General features: G+C 44.0%; 1 protein-coding gene across 1 annotated transcript in view; it reads left to right on the plus strand.

Annotated features, from left to right (window-relative positions):
• Window positions 1-19,290, plus strand: part of LOC308392793 (breakpoint cluster region protein-like) — a 94,861-nt gene that overhangs the window by 49,275 nt on the left and 26,296 nt on the right. Inside the window, exons 2-4 of the mRNA XM_080876023.1 lie at window positions 4,365-4,549; window positions 9,513-9,617; window positions 11,466-11,651. Coding sequence (XP_080732149.1) covers window positions 4,365-4,549; window positions 9,513-9,617; window positions 11,466-11,651 — 476 coding nt within the window. The remainder of the gene's footprint in view (window positions 1-4,364; window positions 4,550-9,512; window positions 9,618-11,465; window positions 11,652-19,290) is intronic.

Genomic DNA, 19,290 nt, shown 5'->3' on the forward strand with positions numbered 1-19,290 from the left:
AAACCAGCCATACTTGTTCAGTCTTTTTCTAATGTTGCTGTCATGAAGTTTAACATTTAACATGGTAACCAAGGCCTGTACAGTCTGAGATGTAGCTCTTGGGTTTTTGCGGTTTTTCCAAATTTAACTGATATGAGTGACCAGAGTTTTTCAAGGCTGTTCGGAGGTATTTTTCATTTTCCAGCCTAAAAATATCAGCGAAAAGCAGGTTTTGTCTTAACACCTACTACTTCCTGCAGTAGGAAAAGCTAGTTTTAGTCTAAATAAGTATTGAGTAAGTTAAACTGCAGGTGCATTTTTTAATCAAAGGATTATTGAATCTTTTAAAATTAGTGACAAATAATAATGACCTTTGCTTCCTGATGCCATTTAGGATTTTCACAGAATTAAAGCTGGATGCATGATCCAAAAACAAAACAAAAAAGAATCCATCATATACACCACACAGGAGCTATATCGACTTAATAGCTGCGAACAGCTCCGATATACAGTATTCTGTTATACAGCACATCGCATCAACAGATATATCACATGACACCCTCATACCCCTGCCTGTGATGTTGTTTTGGAAAGGCCGCTGTGTTCCCATGGCAGCCTAGCACCAGTTATTCCCAGTACGATTGTAGTTTTCCACCTGCAGCAGGAAAAAGACCTGTTCCCCTCCCAAACACTGTTTCCATGTAAACATTTTGCAGGAATGTGTGTTCATGTGAGCATGTGTGTGCGTTCCATTTCTGTGGTTCAAAGCTGAAGTTTGGTTGTTCTGTTGTGCCTAAAGCTCCAGGTAGAAATCAATGGATTGTTTTTTGGCAAAAAATATATAGAAGGCAGTTTGTGTGTGTGTGTGTGTGTGTGTGTTTGTGCTCTTTAAGCATCGGTGCTCTCTGTCGTATTTTCAGTGTTACTTCTGTCCCGTTGGGGATGATTACAAGAGAGGAGGGGAAAGTGTAGGAGCTCAGAGCAAGAAGACGAGGGTGCTAATCTGTGAGCAGCATTAGGATGAAGAGGGTAGCTGTGGGGGCTGCACAACAAAACAAAACACTAGCTATCAGTTCACAAAAACACAAGACAAAAAAAACCCACAGTGTGAGAGATGCAGCCAAACAGAAAGTGACTCAAGGCAATGTTAGAAGCAGCGTCTTGGCTAAGATCAGGTCAGACGTGGGCAAAGAGAAGTGGTGTTTGAATACCACAGGCTATAGTGTCCCATTAACAGACTTGTAAAAACACAGTCCCTCCCCCAGTGGAAACTGCAGCTCATGCACATAAACACACATGTGCAGATTGCCGTTAAATATGATAAAGTGTTAAGATTGTTCAAAGGTCCAGGAACATTAGAGTAGGCGAGCCTGAGAGTAGGCTAGTAATTGTCTAATAAATCAAATGTGTTAGTAGTTTTTTTTCACTATATTATTAATCTTACACCTTTTTTAAAAGACAATTGCACATTTTCTGGATTGTCTTGGTGTATTTGTAAAAAAAAAAATCTGTTTAAAAAATAGAGCTATTTCGTTTTTGTCAGCACTTTTTAAAAAAACTCTTCATGTTGTATTTAGCGGTAAGTCGAACAAAATTCAACTGCGGATACAAATTTTAAATTCCGTGTGGGTGACACATGCTGAAGGTGAGACACGAATGAAAGACACAGTGAGAAAGTAACATCACATTTACAAGGATACAAATGAACATGATATATACATAGGAAAATTAAAAGAATTGAGATTCATGACATATTTCATCTATATATATTTTTAAACGTATAGATGTTAAATAACTTGAGTAGTTTCTTACTCATTATTGTATCTTATATAAAAAAAAGAGCGATCGTGCCCTCCTAGCAAATTAAAGTATTTATCTAAGAGGCTCTGCAGCAAATATCACCTCTATACCTCCTGTCTTTGACTGACTTTAAGCACAGTGCTGTACTTACAATGGTCGCAGGACATTTTAAGATTGATGCTCACACTGAACTTGTAAAATCTCGATTTAAATTCATCGGTGCATGTAAATGGAACGAGCTACAAAAAAAACATGAAGCGGCATTCTCTGATTTCACTTCTCATTTTAAAAGGTTGAATCTGTTCATCAGCAACTGCTCTATCACATGTTTTTCTTCATTTGTAATTTGAGACTGTATGTATACTTTTGACCTTTTTGTGGATTAAAAGAAAAACAACTCAAAACAAATTTAAACCTGTGCACCAATTCTTGATTTTTTTTTTTAATCCTTAAAGACGTATGCTGGCCTTCTGTCTAGTCAGAGTCAGAGTTACAGTGAGTCATACGCTTCCATATAGCTTTATTTGATCTAAATTGTTTATGACCGTGGTCTGTGTCTGTGCTCCTTTTCTAACCAGGAAGTGGTTTGTAGCCTGAAAGTTTTGTTTGGATGCTCAGCTGCCCTCAGGGCTGTGTGTGGGTGCTAAAGGCATTCACATGAATAGACACACTCTGCATGCTTCTAGTAAACGCATTAACCCAAAATGAGGTATCAAAAACAGAAAACTCTCACAGTTCTGCAAGTGTTCTGCAAGAACCAGCTGGAAGAATGATTTTGTGTAAATGTCAGCTTGTGATGTTAGGCCTCCTAACATGAATCAACAGAGGTGGGGCTAGAAAAAACACAGAAGAAGTCACAGCAGGATGGTACTCACTCATTTCCCACTCGGTGTTTTCATATCCGCACCCTGTATTTTTAGACAAACAATGAATCAGTTCTAAAAACATGCTTTTATAAAGGTTTTTACTGTGCAAAGCTGTCTGAAAAGATAAAGGACTCTAACGAGTTGTCGTAATTGTGAACAGCGCAGCATTTTTAGCTGGAGTCAGTGGAAGTTAAGAAATACAGTATTTCCAACAAGATACATGCAAGTGCTGCAAAAATAACAGCCACAGTGTATTTAAAAGCTGTATGTGAATGAAAAATGCTTATTACTCTACTAGGTTTGGGTTTCTGAAGGATTTGGCATTTGGGGCGAAGAAACTATTTTCACCAGACACAAACATGAAACCTTTATGTTGGTCTTTGCCTGGCTCAGTGCCACTGGACAAAGCAGGCCCAGTGGGCAGTGCTAACCCACAAGCAGCAGCGAGTACTTGGAGCAAATGGTGGGTGGGCTGAAGGTCATACGGGCTATGGACACACTGCCATTGTTCACTGCCCTGTGTGCTGGTATACGATTCACAGAATGCTATGAAAAGAGAGAGTAGGTGCATCGGAGATATCAGACAGTAAATACTCGATCAGATGTTAGCTGAACGTGTTTTAAAGCGATATAACTGATATGACTGAAGGATATGTGTGCATGTTTGTGACACTGCACAGTGGAGCAGCATGTTTTTGGTGTGAGTCAGCACTGTGTGAGGAGGCACAGCTAGCTCTGTGAGAAGTGCAGCTCTGTTGAATGTACAGTAGGAGTGGGAGGAGATGAGTAAAAAGCTCTTCTGTGACACTCAGGAGATGCATGATGTCTTCCCTTCAGCTGTTGCACACCACATTCCCCGAAGGGCTGACTGTACCTCTTCATCCTGGAAGAACTTTGATAAATGGAATCTACAACCTGAACTGCGCATGTATTTTCTCACTTAGAGGCTTTATAAAATGGGTCAGTTTGTTTGCATCCAACGTTCTGACCTTTGTTTCTTGTTAATTCTGCCTCTCCCACTCCTCTTTGCAAAGGCCAACACTCATGATCACAGGCAAAAGCACTTTGTGGCAGAGGCATTTATTCCTGCAGAGTGATAGCACCCGCTGTAGAAGCAGGTCAAGGGGAGGTTATTAAAATTTCCCTCGAGATGCTGCACTCGGTGTTCAAATTATTTGCACCTTGACCCAGTTTATAGTTGGCCTTTTCAAGTGTTTTCTCTCCAAGCTTTAGGTTTTTGTGCGAATATATGTGAAGAAAGACGCAGGAGGGGGGAATTCGTTTTGTCTGCCTCACTTTCCAGAATTGCATTAATTAGTGACCCTGCCAGGCACATCTAGCGACTTTTGTCGTGATACTTAAGTACCAAGCAGAACACTTATTTGTAGTGGTATGAATTTAGTGATTAGAAGAGCAAAAAAATGTCTTAAAAAGATGGCTTCAATTGAGTTTAAAGGGAAGAGGCTGTTAACTGTACACTCTACATTTTATTTAACTGTTGTTTCAGCAGTCACAACTGTCAGTGACATGCTTAAGTACAGCAGTCAGACATCATTTAATCTGCGGTTTATTAGTAATCCAGTAATCAGCCAGCTTAAAGTACATTACAAGGAACTGCAGCACAGAAATTAAAAACATCACAAATCACAAAAATCTCAAGAAAATTCAACACTAACACAACACAACACTAACTTAAAGTTTGAATTTCTCCCATCACAGATGGTCACTTCACCGGGACCCCTCCCACATACGGTTACGACGCAGACCGAGCAGAGGAGCAGCGAAGGCACCACGACATCCTGCCGTACATCGATGACTCGCCGTCGTCATCTCCTCACCTCAGCTCCAAGAGCCGTAGCAGCCGGGACACTCTGTCCTCCGGATCGCTGGAGTCCTCCAAATCGGTCAGTATGACATCTGGGCGTGTCCTGTTGTTGACAAAGCAGACTTTGATGCTCACATCTAATCCAAATGCCAAGCTTTCTCACGTCTCCTCAAGTGATTCAGCAACTTAGCTGCAGACAGAGCAAAAACAAATCTCGCTGGTAAACTGTGCTCATTCTTGCATACATTATTTTTTTCCCATTGCAGAGCAGGAATTGGGCTAATCTATTCTTAGAACAATCCCATTCTGTCTAAAAGTCTTCAATTGAAAAACCATATCTGCTGTTTAAAGGAGATTGATAAGGGACATATCTCCTGCCTCATAGCTCCCGAAGCAGTCATCCAGTGAAGAAACCCATCCGCCTTAAGAGTCAGGGTTTTTTTCGTCTAGTGTATTAGGCAGAATTACCTATCACCTCAATCACCACATCGCTGCCTTCATCCTCTTACGCGACCTCCTTCCTCGTCTGCAGTGAAAACCAGTGATCTGTGACGTCTGCTCTTCAAAGGTTATAAGGGAGAGGATACATGTGTGCGCACACAGACACAGACTCACAACCTGTTTTTCTTGTCATCTGTATTTATTCTATGTTATTTATATATGTTCTATGATGCAGTCCTCAGTGGAAGCAAAGGACTTTGTGTACCAAATGCTAGTATATACCAGATAAACATGTTGTAGCCATAGGTTCAATTACAATAGAGGGGTATCTTGGGAAAATATAATAAGCTAATGCTGCCTCTACCCCCTGTGCCCTTGGAGGAAGTAATTGCATCAGTGGTCATGAAGCTGTATCGGTTACTCTGCCCCTTCAATCTTTGCTCACTGTCTGTACTGGTGAGCAAGCGACTGTCAGACTGATTGATGGCTTGAAAATGTCAATAAACGTGCCCCTTGACTGCACCGACCTTTGACCTGTGAGGTTTAACACCCGGTGGTTTTAATTTGCGCACACATACTTAGCTTGCATTTGGACACATACAATCCTTCTGTTTGTATGGAAAAAAGAAATTCAACACTACATGCTTAGAGCCTGTAGATGCATCGTCTGATGGCTGGATAAATACATTATGCACTGTGGCAAATATCCATCAACAAATTCCCCACAGGCTTACAATCAATGTTCTCAAAATGGAGTTACCATCATCCTTGATTTGCCCTTGAACAATCTGTCTTCAAACGTCACCCCACTCTGCTTTTCTAATTGATGAGTCAGAGTCCAGGCAAGCTCTGATTGGCTCAGGGGGAACTGATGGTTTAGTGATGTCACTGTCATGAGTCATCACTTTCAGTAATTCTGCTGATTTAATTTAAGAGTGCTCTGGGCTCTTGTTCACTCACAATCTGGCTCTGCCCAGCACTTGAAAGGGAAAAGAGGGTCACTGATCAGAAGTTTGCTGAAAATTCAATAACATCCTTAAACTGTTTTACCAAAAACACTGACCACGTGTGCTATCTGTGTTTCTGCATGATCATAGTGTACTTTATGACATCTACAGAGTGAACCTACAGAGTTCACTCTGCTTAATTTCCCATCAAGTTTGTGGTAATGATGCGTTATTATGTCTGTATTTAATAGGAGAAATTTCAAGAGACTTATGCTGCGGTCACAAAACTGTTTGGAGATTGCAGCATGACCAAAATTACTGTGACCACGTACAATGAACTTGCAATCTTGTTGCTCGAGACCAAGACTGCGACCTTTTGCAGTCAGCTGCCATCTTTAAAGTAGCTTTACTGCTTCATGACGGTGATAAAATGACCAGTCTGTGATTGAATGGGGTCAAACTGGCAACTAACTGTCAATTAACTGTGATAAATCTGCACAAATCATAAATCAGTTTCTGTCTGCATAGATCAGCTTCCCACCAGCTGATCTATGCAGTCATCTTTTCATTGAAAATGAGTCACCCAGAGGTTGTGGGTGATAGACACTCAACCTCTGGATGGCCAATTAGTCTTACAGTTAGTTGCTGACAGGGGAAAAAAAAGAAAATCAGTGCAGTCCCCAGGCAAACCCAGATTTTTCCTAGTTGTAAGGAAGTTTCCATATTTTTACTGTAGTGCGACAGAGCCACGTAGACTTCCAGCTGGATTCATAGTCCTGTGTTTGTTTGCAGAGCCCTCAGGCTACAGTTATCCAGGGAAGCCGTCGGTCATGCACGATAATGATTTGGGTCTTCTTCACAACTGGGGCCAGGCTAAGTGACTGACACCAGCGCAAACATGAACAAGAGTAGCTCCGTTAACCACATATTTCTATTCAAGTTGCGCGACACAGCGTCAGCACATACGCGTGGGTCTGGTGAGCAATGTGTAGCACCTCCGCAGTATCATGCTGGGGCCTGCTGCCAGATTTAAATTGAAGATGTTGCAGGTAATTGCTTGTGCTTTGACCTCCCCGTGGATCATCCTAGTTCATGAGCCCCTGTATATTAAAACAACTAACTCCTCTCTCTTATGGCCCACACTTAAGGTGTGCAGTAAGCTTTATTTTCTGCTCGATCAGCAGAAATACTCTAAATGAGCAGCATGTGCACCATCAGTGTGTGTCTTATCTGACTGAAGACCTACACCTCCACTACATAGCCGATGTGGCGCTAGGAGCCAATCGCGTTAGGCTTTTCAAAAAGCCAGGGATAGCAGAACAGGATGCTACACAGATTAGAAAATGAAAATTGAAAAGGGTTGATAAAATGTGGGGTTGTTGTTATCGCAGTCACTGTTGTCCGTCCCATCTGTGAGTCCACTAAATAAAAAGAAATAAAAAGAAACATGTTGCTAAACAAACCCAGTGTACATCAGAATTCTTAAAAACATGCCAGGCTGAACTCCAGCTAAGTGATGCTGGGGCTGAAGAGGTTTAAGTGTAGATTTAAGTGTCAAATATTATTTTTATTGCTTCTTATGTACACTGCAGGGAGAATATGTTTTCTTTTTTTACTTATTTCATAACCAAACATGCACACAGACACTTCTTTAGTCTTCTGAAATTTTAACTGAAAATGATAAGTATATATCATAAATACACATCTCATCTTACGATGCACTTTTGTTTGTAAAGACAAACATTTACCTCTTTTGACTGTGTTAGTATCTACACATAATATACTTCATTATCGGCTTTCGTGGGAACCTAATGTTCTTACATTCAGTCCAGATACCTAGAAGGCTCTGCGTGATGCATGTTACATGTCTACCACAGAAATGATAAGGTGAGAAACAGTGTAGTATACTGTGCAGTAGAAACTGTGAGTACAAGACAGTTGGATGAAGATCCAATATTTTTGGAGCAAATGAGAAATCGGGATAATAGCAGAATATTAAATTATAGAAATCCTTGAGTTGCATCTTAGGATCTACTTTTTGCCTCATTCCAATAATAACTTGGACATCATTAACTAAGATGCTAAGAAATTACAGCAGAGAGTAAAATATTGTATTCAAAACCTGGACAGCCATACATTTTTTTAACATCCAATTACATTGGATTACACGCCCTGGTCTACCCAGCACAATTTTCTTTTTGCTCTCAGTAAATAGATCTACAAAATATTAAATATATTACACAAGGAAGAGCAAAGACTACACATATATCTTCATACCTGTCCAAACGACCGGTTGTTAATAGTTCTGTTTAATCTTTTTTTTTCGTTCATTCAGTCAATTTGCTGATGTAAAATAAACGTGAAGAGTTGAGAACGTGTTTGTAGCAGGCTACTGAATCAAACTGACGACATATAAAAGCATATTGAGCCCGGCAGAAACTATGGTGGTAATGGACACCTGTGTAATGGAGTCCATAAAAATCCTGGAGCATTTCATAATCTTCTGGCTTGTAACAGTCCCCTGAGATCTGTGTAAGCATCTGCTTATGCAGTGGCCATGGAAACAGGTTTCGGACCCATTTACCCCTTCATTTAAATAAATGCATGTATGCCCACACACATCCAAGTAGTCATGTATGCATGTAAAAGCAGTTCACACGAGCATCATGCATGGTGCACAGGCAGACATAAACGTTCCTGACAAGCATTTATATAATTTTCAAAATAACATAACTGTATTTAGTAACAAATCAATATAAAACAAAAACAGCTTTTATGAATATTGTATTTAATACTGTTGTTTTTTTTATGCTGTTTTTTTAATGCTGTTTTTACTGTTAAGGTAGTTACAGGTAAAAACAGCAAGAAAAAATGATTAAAGAAGAGTAATAAAAAGAAGATGTTATTACTTAATGCAATTTTACCTGTTCAGCTGATATTCATCCACTAATTTCCACTAATTATGGTCATCATTCATGCTGCATCCAAATGCGTTTAATGATGATCCAGGGCTGTTTCACTGGTTTAATCCCAAGCTCATGCAGTCACAACTACCAGGAAAAAGGTTTGTGTGTCTCAGTGTAAAGATGTGTAAACAAAAAACCTAATGTATACACACATCTCTGTCTGCATCTGGCTTTGTAAATTATTTTTCTGCATCTTCTCACATGCTTTTGCCTCTCCCATAACACACAAACACACTCATACATACACATATTTATACCGCAGCCGTTTTTTTCTTGTCCTTGGTGACCCTGCCCGTTTGAGTTATTTCAGATTTGGTGGTTAATCAAGGCAACCCGGGGAGTTTATCTTTTATTTTTTCATATCTATGCCCTTCAGCGAGCTTTGACTCAGCTGAAGGGAACGGAGAGGCAACCAGGGATGATTTTCGGAAGGTGTTTAATTTTCCTGGACTCAGGCGCACAGAAGCAGCATGAAAGGTCCTTTACCAAATATATACATATAAATAATAGGATGTTATGTTTTGATGTTGTAACATAGTCACAAAAGAAGCAAAGGGCTTGCAGTGTGAAAATAGTTCCTAAAATATTTTAAATAAGCAAAAGAATAAGTTAGGCTAAGCAAACAGTTGTACATCACATTGCGTTACTGGGTGTTCTTGAAACGTTATTCTCTGTGTGTTTGTTACAGACCGAGTGTGACCTAGAAAAAGGTTTGGAGATGAGGAAGTGGGTCCTGTCTGGGATCTTGGCCACCGAGGAAACATATCTCAGTCATCTGGAGGCACTGCTTCTGGTGAGAACACACATCACTTTTAATGTCCTCATAATGTCCAGTATATAATCAATCTACCAACTGCTCAGGAAATATGAGTGTTTACAATGGAAATGATTGGTTTTTGAGTATCAGAGTGAAAGCTTTAGATATACAGAAGCTTTTCAAATGTTTAGTAGATTGTTTAGAAATACTATTTGTCCCTTTGCTGGTCTACTGAAGGGGCAGCTAACATTAACGTCCCCCTAACTTATAGATGCTTAAACAGTACTCTCACTGGCCACTTTATTAGGTACACCAAGTTAGTGTTAGTAGTAGTAGGTTTGCCCTCCAAACTGACTTAATTCTTTGTGGCGAAGACTCAACAAGGAAACATTCTTTTGGTCCATATTGACATGGCAGCATTTGTCAGCTGCTCATCAATCTTCTGTCCACCACATCCCAGAGGTGCTCTATTAGATTGAGATCTGGTGACTGTCGAGGCCATTTGAGTACAGTGAGCTGTCATATTCAAGAAACAAGTGATGATTTGAGCTTTGTGACATGGTGCAGTAAAGCTGCTAGAAATACCAGTAAGAAGATAAACACACTGAGGCATTTAAATACTGCTGAGTAGGTACTAAGCTCTGGTTTAGACTTCTGCAGGGAATCTTTGTGAAGTCTGTGACGTAACCTACTCCAGTGGTTTATGTCTTTGCCGGCATTTATCCTTATGCACCACGCATGTGTTAATTAAGCGTGTGGTTGTGTCCTGGTGTTTTATATGCAGTGCCAGCAAGTACAAACAACGTTGTTTGATTTTATTTTATTTCCTGGGTCTCTGCTCTTTGTTGGGGTAAGATTTTTTTCAGGGGCAGAAATATTTGTCCCTCTAGTTTTTCCACTTCTTTGTACATTCCCTCATATCCGTTCCGATAGTATCGTCGATTTCCTTACAGGAATTTTCTGGCATTTGTGGCAATGTGGCAGATTCATCACAGCAGGCATCTGTAGTCCAATTTTGGTGAGCCTGTGTAAATTGTACCCTCAGCTTCCTGTTCTTAGCTCACAGAAGTGGCGCCCGGTGAGGTTTTCTGCTTCTGTAGCCCATCTGCTTCAAAGTTTCAGAACGGCTATTCTGTTACCTTGATTGTAACAAGTAGTCATTTGAGTTACTGTTGCTATTCCTATCAGCTCAAAGCAGTCATTTTCCTCTGACCTTTGACATCAACGAGACATTTTCACACAGAGAACTGCAGCTCTCTTCTTTTGGGCCATTGTCTGTGAACAATAGAGACGGTTGTGTGAGAAAATCTAAGATCAGATCAACAGATCAGCAGCGTCTGAAACTCTCACACCAGCTCTTCTGGGACCGACAACCATTCAGCGTCATAAAATCATCTTTCTTCTCTATTCTGGTGCTCTGTTTGGACTTCAGCAGGTCATCCTAAGTGTGTCTACATGCCTAAATGTTTGTTTCAGGCATAAAAGGATTTGAAAAGGTGTGCCTAATACAGTGGTCGGTAATTGTATCCTAACAATACCGTACATGTTACTGGTTATCCCAGATCAGATAAGGCAGGTAAGGTAGCAGTAAAACCTGTAAAGCCTCCTTGTTGCTGTTTTAATACTGATGAGTATGACAAAGAAAAATGTACCATACTTGAAACAAAAGACACCTTGGTGTAGAATATGTGATACCAAAGTGTAACCTGTAAAAGTCTTTTACTGTTTACTTTAAATCTGAATTAGTTCATACATTATAGTAGTGCAATATAACAGTCACTTAATCTAGTCATATTTTTTTTTTTTCTATAAGATCTATAGAATGCTTCTAACATAATAAACACAATAAAGTAAATTTATATCTGCTCTCTTGGTCCTCCTCAGCCCATGAAGCCTCTGAAGGCTGCTGCTACAACATCCCAACCAGTGCTTACCGTGGCCCAGATAGAAACCATCTTCTTCAAAGTGCCTGAGCTCTACGAGATCCACAAAGAGTTCTACGATGGACTTTTGCCTCGTGTCCAGCAGTGGAGCCACCATCAGAGAGTCGGGGACCTCTTCCAGAAACTAGTAAGGCTGGAGCGTAGTTACCTTTAGTGCGCCTTTAGAGCTCATAGCCAGAGAGAGAAATGAGTCAAAGGGTGGGGGGTTGTAGGGTGTTTGTTAGAGTGTGTACCCTTGACAGCAGAAATGTCCCTCTGTGTAACTGCTTGACATTACCCCTAATAAAACTTGACAATATGGGCCACCCAAAAAAACTTGACAGCACTGATAAGAACAGCTACAGCTGCATTTCTGACCCCAAACAAACCAACAGGGTTCACTAGGGCCCTGTGCTTCGTACGTCGCTTACTACATCCAAGATCAAATGAAACATCCAAGACCAAATCATCGCGCTAACTCTGAGCTCGCTATTCCGGTTCCCCGAACACACCTGTTGTTGACGATTAGTATAGCTGGATGAAGTAATGTGAGATCACTGGGTGGCCCAACAGGGGCTACGCATCGATAGTAGAAACATTGATCGGCAACCCTTTGATTGGTCGGCGAAAATGTCGAAGGAGCGCGCTCGGTATTTTTCGGCAGCAGAGCAAGAACTCTTGAGTGAGGGATTTCAGGAGTTTCAGAGTTTAATTAAAACGCAAGGGAACACTTCAAAGGCTGCAAAAGCAAGGAGACAGGGCTGGCAGAAAGTTGCTGACAAATCAAACTCGTAAGTAATTCAATAATAACAATAATAATGGAGTGGATTTATATAGCGCTTTTCAAGGCACCCAAAGCGCTTTACAATGCCACTATTCATTCACTCTCACATTCACACACTGGTGGAGGCAGCTACAGGTGTAGCCACAGCTGCCCTGGGGCAGACTGACAGAAGCCAGGCTGCCATATTGCGCCATCGGCCCCTCTGGCCAACACCAGTAGGCGGTAGGGTAGATTTATCATATCACACCATATTATCCAATATTATATTACATTATATTATATTATAATATGTTATATTATATCCCCTTTCACATTAGAGCCACAACAGGACCCACTAGAACATGGGAACAAGTAAAAGTGAAATATAAGAATATTCTACAGAATGGTAATATCTATCACTTATATTGCTTGTCGTCTCTTGGAAAGAGAGCCTGAAATAATCTGTTTGTTTGTTCATAACAGCAACCAAGAAAAGGGCAGAGCAAAAAAAAAGACAGGTGGTGGTCCTGCACCCCCTCGTCAACAAGTTGGTTAAGTGAATAATACCCTCACGGGAAAATCGATATCTCTCTATGAGCACACTGTCGCGCTGAGCTAAAGGATCCTGTCTGTCCCGCAATATACGCTGAATTCTGAGGACTCTCCTTATCAATCTTGCACCTTCCGCAATGGGTTGCTCGCGTAAACAGACAGGACATGACTGCGACAGACTTCCCAAATCCACCTTCGCTTTTATAGCCGTGGTCTCTCATCTTGATTACATGAAGTAATTTACAATTACTACTCTGAAATATGAATTACATCTGTAATAATCACATACATGTAATAGAATGTTAATAGTACATTTCCCTTTTTTAGGGAATGACCTGTATGTATCTGTGTGAAATCAATAAAAGGATCAAGTGCTGCATTATCTTTAGTTACATTGATGTTATTTATTTATGGTGAAACAGTGGTGGAATATCGCTGTTGCTTTCGTATGAATGACGCGGACATACCTGCGTGGCCACGATCTAATCCTGTTTACATAAAGTGAACCTGCTCCCCAGCAGGTTTACGCTTACGGCTCTGTTGCTATGACAGCAAGTCCCGGATGGGCTTCGGGGAACCGAACGATCCAGGATCACGCGAAATCGTCAACAATCTCATCCAGCTAACTCACTTAGCGAGGTACGAAGAACAGGCCCTAGGGCTCCATTACTCAGAGTAATGTTATTTCTTCCATCGGAAGGCTTCCATGAAAAGCTGAATTTCTTAAACCAATAGTAAAAGTAATTTGATTTTTGGAGTAAAGCTCTTATTATCATATTAAATTCCAAACAAACTGATTCTGAATCATCTCCCCCCCCCCCACATTTCCGCCTAAACAGCCGTTTTTGTCCTTCCCAGGATGTCAGGGCCAAATCTACACTGGGTCTGTTCAATCATTTTCACAATGGGTCAATTAACCCACAATGAATCATTTGTTAATTCTCTTAGAAATACTGCTCCTTTCCCACTCGTGTCTCCCTCCATTGCTCTGTCTCTCTCTATCCCTCTCCCCCTCTGACTCACTTGTGCTTGGACACACACACACACACACACACACACACACACACACACACACACACACACACACACACACACACACACACACACACTGAGGGAGGTGCAAGCGTCTTTCACAATGCCGCCTTTCTGCCTCAGGCAGCTGAGACCATCACAGCACTGTGTGTTTCACGTCTAGAAGAAGCTGCTATAAATAGGAGCCTCTCTCTCTTTCTCAGAAACACACACACACATACACTCTCTCTCTCTCTCCCTCCCTCCATCTTATTCTCATTAACTTATCTTGGGAGGCGCCCCTTGTGGCTTGGCTAAGAAATAAGAATTTAATTGGTTTTGTCTTCATGTCAAATAAGCAAACATGAAAATCCAGTCCATCAAATTGTTGTATCCATCCTCCTTGTTCACACTGAACTTCTATCTAATAAAACTGCTTCACGGTCACCTCTAACATTAAAGAGATGACATGGTTCTGATGTTAATTATTGAGCAGAGCGATTGTTAGCTGTGAGATGTGTTTGAAAGGAACGCTGCATGTTAAATCTGGCAGACTGGCATCCTACAAGACACAAAGAGGCACCAGTAGAATAATGACTTCTTCACTGGTTGCCGAGCAAGGTTGAATGAAGGGCAAATTTGACCTCTGGGGCCCCCCAGAGGATTATGTCAATTAAGAACTTCATTTTTGACTATATTAGATTTCATTTGAACTTAAATTGGAAGGTGTAGCTAGTATTTCCATAGACTGGTGCTAGTTTGCCCATATATTTAGAGAGCTTCTTTGTCTGGCTCAGCAATTACGTCACTCGTTTTCATTTTGTGTTTTTTCTTTCTTTCCCCACCTTGACAGTCTGGTGTAGCTACAGTAACTATTGTTACTAACACTGTAACTGTAAATAGACATCTTTAGATTGATGCTCTCATGCTTATACATTTACTACCTCATACACTTCCCTTCTCCAGACTATAGTTAATAAAAGTCAAAAGGTGACCATGCTGAGCCTTGAAGAGGGGGGGAAAGGGAGAAAATGTTGGATGACAGTCTGCATTAGAAAGAGAAGGAGGGACGGGGATTAGTTGAGAGGAGAGGAGGTGATACAGACAAGGACCGGGGGGTAGGGAGGGTTGAGAGGAGGTAGGAGTTGACTAGGCAAGAAGATTTAGGCTGCTGCAACTGTGATAGAGCTGTCTTGCCATGACTCTGAAATCTTTGAGGAGAGACAGGCTTACGAATCGTAAAACATCAGAAGGAAGAAGGCGAGAATCGGAGAGAAAAGAGGAAGTGCCAAAGCATCAGTGACAGACTATGAGCATGACTGTCAGAGAATAGTGTTTGAAGACTGAAAATAGGGCAGAATCATGCTCATGTTTCTGCTGCTCCCTCACACACAGCAACAAAGTTAAGGCTTTGCACCATGAAGACAGCCAGGCAAACTGATAAACTGTCTCTGAGCATTTCAAGAAGAAACAAAAAAAACCTGATGACACATTTTTGCTTTCGGCCATGGTACTGTTGTGACTCTGATAATGTTCGATGCTAGAGCCACCATCATGATCCAGACTGATTATTATTATTATTATTTTTTAATTTTGGATGGATTGATGTGAAATTTTGTTCAGCCTTTTAGGAGAAGCTCAGCATGAATTTTAAGAAAAAAAGAAATTCAAGAGTATTTTTTTAAAGTAAACACTTCTTGCTGTGAGACACGGGTGCCTCACAGCAAGACGGTCCTGGGTTCAAATCCAATGGCCAGCCTGGGCCGTTGGATTTGATTCCTCCCACAATCCAAAGACATGGATGTTTTGGAGTAATTGGCAATCCTAAATTGGCCATAGGTTTGAAACAGATTTCCCTAACATTTGTTACGTGTCCCTATTGCCAGTCTTGGCAGCCGGGGGTCAGTCCGCCAGGGCCTCCGCTCCTGGCCGCCACCCGGCACACAATGCACCCGACCCCTATGGCGCCTCCTGCGGGTGGTGGGCCTGCGGGAGGATGGGCCCATGTCTCCTCTTCGGGCTGTGCCCGGCCGGACCCCATGGACTAAGGCCCGGCCACCAGACGCTCGCCCTCGGGCACCCTCCCCGGGCCTGGCTCCAGGGCGGGGCCCCGGTAACCCTATCCCGGGCAGGGTAAACTGTTCCCTCAGTGTCCTTTTCATAAGGGTCTTATGAATCGCTCTTTGTCTGGTCCCTCACCCAGGGCCAATTTGCCATGGGAGACCCTACCAGGGGGCAAAAGTCCCCAGACAACATAGCCCCTGGGATCCCTGGGACACACAAACCCCTCCACCACGATAAGGTAGCGATTCAAGGAGGGGACTGGTGGGGAAGGAGCCTGAGTTAGTGCGTGAGGTTGAGAGGTACCGGCTAGATATAGTCGGGCTCACCTCTACACATGGCTTGGGCTCTGGAACCAGTCTCCTGGAGAGGGGCTGGACTCTGTCTCAGTCTGGAGTTGCCCCTGGTGAGAGGCGGCGGGCTGGGGTGGGTATCCTAATATCCCCTCGGCTTGCTGCCGGTACGTTGGGGTTTTTCCCGGTGGACGAGAGGGTTTGTTCCCTGCACCTTAGGGTCGGGGAACGGGTCCTGACTGTCATCTGCGCTTATGCGCCGAGTGGCAGTTCAGAGTACCCAGCCTTCTTAGAGTCCCTGGGGGGGGGGGGTGCTGGAGGGTGCTCCACCTGGAGACTCTGTTGTCCTGCTGGGAGACTTCAATGCTCACGTGGGTAACGACAGTGAGACCTGGAGGGGCGTGATTGGGAGGAACGGCCTCCCTGATCTGAACCCGAGCGGTGCTCTGTTATTGGACTTCTGTGCTAACCACAGTTTGGCCATAACGAACACCCTGTTCGAACATAAGAGTGTCCATAAGTGCACGTGGCACCAGGACGCTCTAGGCCGTAGGTCGATGATCGATTTTGTAATCGTATCAGCAGACCTGCGACCATATGTTCTGGACACTCGGGTAAAGAGAGGGGCTGAGCTGTCAACTGATCACCACCTGGTGGTGAGTTGGATCAGGTGGCGGGGGAGGACGCTGGACAGACCTGGTGCACCTAAACGCGTAGTGAGGGTGTGCTGGGAACGTCTAGCAGAGGCCCCAGTCCGCGAGATCTTCAACGCACACCTCCGGCAGAGCTTCGACAGCATTCCGAGGGAGACTGGGGACATTGAGTCCGAATGGACCATGTTCAGAGTCTCCATTGCCGAAGCTGCTGCATTGAGCTGCGGCCGCAAGGTGGTGGGTGCCTGCCGTGGTGGTAATCCCCGAACCAAATGGTGGACACCAGAGGTGAAGGGAGCCACCAGGCTGAAGAAGGAGTCCTATCGGGCTTGGTTAGCCTGTGGGACTCCGGAGGCAGCCGACAGGTATCGACAGGCCAAGCGGAATGCGGCTTGGGCAGTGGCTGAAGCAAAAACTCGGGTGTGGGAGGAGTTCGGAGAGGCCATGGAAAAAGACTTTCGGACTGCCTCGAAGAGATTCTGGCAAACCGTCAGACGTCTCAGGAGGGGAAAGCGGTGCTCTACCTGCACTGTGTATAGTGCTGGCGGAGCGCTGCTGACGTCGACTGAGAAAATTGTCAGGCGGTGGAAGGAATACTTCGAGGACCTCCTTAATCCCACTGACACGTCTTCCGAGGAGGAAGCAGAGTCTGGGGATGAGGGGAATGACCCGCCAATTTCCGGGGGCGAGGTCACTGAGGCAGTTAAACAACTCCTTGGTGGCAGAGCCCCTGGTGTTGATGAGGCCCGCCCCGAGTTCCTGAAGGCTCTGGACATTGTAGGGCTGTCCTGGTTGACACGCCTCTGCAATGTTGCGTGGAGATCAGGGGCAGTACCTGTGGACTGGCAGACCGGGGTGGTGGTCCCCATCTTTAAGAAAGGGGACCGGAGGGTGTGTTCCAACTACAGGGGGATCACACTCCTCAGCCTCCCTGGGAAAGTCTATGCCAGGGTGCTGGAAAGGAGAGTTCGTCCGTTAGTCGAACCTCGGATACAGGAGGAACAATGCGGTTTTCGTCCTGGTCGCGGAACACTGGACCAGCTCTTTATCCTCTCCAGGATACTTGAGGGTGCATGGGAGTTTGCCCAACCAGTCTACATGTGTTTTGTGGACTTGGAGAAGGCATTCGACCGTGTCCCTCGGGGTGTCCTGTGGGAGGTGTTGCGGGAATATGGGGTGTCTGGCCCATTGCTACGGGCCATTCGATCCCTATACAACCGTTGCAAGAGCTTGGTTCGCATTGCCGGCAATAAGTCGGACTCGTTCCCGGTGGGTGATGGGCTTCGCCAGGGATGCCCTTTGTCTCCGGTTCTGTTCATAATTTTTATGGACAGGATTTCTAGGCGCAGCCAAGTGGCGGAGGGCTTTCGCTTTGGTGGCCTCAGAATCTCATCTCTGATTTTTGCAGATGATGTGGTTCTGTTGGCTTCATCGGGTGAAGGCCTCCAGCTCGCACTGGAACGGTTCGCAGCCGAGTGTGAAGCAGCGGGAATGAGGATCAGCACCTCCAAATCTGAGGCCATGGTTCTCAGCCGGAAAAGGGTGGAGTGCCCACTCCGGGTCGGGGATGAGTTCCTGCCACAAGTGGAGGAGTTCAAGTATCTCGGGGTCTTGTTCGCGAGTGATGGGAGAAGGGAGCCGGAGATCGACAGACGGATTGGGGCTGCAGCTGCAGTAATGCGGACGCTGCACCGGTCCGTCGTGGTGAAGAGGGAGCTGAGTGTAAAAGCGAAGCTCTCAATTTACCGGTCGATCTACGTCCCTACCCTCACCTATGGCCACGAGCTGTGGGTAGTGACCGAAAGAACGAGATCGCGGATACAAGCGGCAGAAATGAGCTTCCTCCGAAGGGTGGCTGGCCTCTCCCTTAGAGATAGGGTGAGAAGTTCGGCCATCCAGGAGGGGCTCAGAGTAGAGCAGCTGCTGCTCCACATCGAAAGGAGCCAGCTGAGGTGGTTCGGGCATCTGACAAGGATGCCCCCTGGGCGCCTCCTGGGTGAGGTGTTCCAGGCATGTCCCACCGGGAGGAGGCCCCAGGGCAGACCCAGGACACGCTGGAGAGATTATATCTCTCGGCTGGCCTGGGAACGCCTTGGTATTCCCCCGGATAAGCTGGAGGAGGTGGCTGGGGAGAGGGAGGTCTGGGCCTCTTTGCTTAGGCTGCTGCCCCCGCGACCCGGCCCCGGACAAAGCGGATGAAGATGGATGGATGGATGGATGGATGGATGGATGGATTGTTACGTGTAGTTATTTACGAGTCCTCACTAAGACAGTATGACAGTGCAATTTAGAAATATAATTTTATTGTCACAGGAAATTACTTGTTTAAGCTCCACCTTCCAGCCATCAGCTGGCTGTATTGTGTTCCAAACCTGTGCGTCAATAGGGAAGTTGTATAGTGCCCTCTGGTGGGCAAAGAACTGCAACAACGCTCATAACATGATTGAAGGGTGT

Source organism: Rhamphochromis sp. 'chilingali' (assembly GCF_963969265.1).
Source record: "Rhamphochromis sp. 'chilingali' genome assembly, chromosome: 2".
In the NCBI taxonomy this organism is placed as follows: Eukaryota; Metazoa; Chordata; class Actinopteri; order Cichliformes; family Cichlidae; genus Rhamphochromis; species Rhamphochromis sp. 'chilingali'.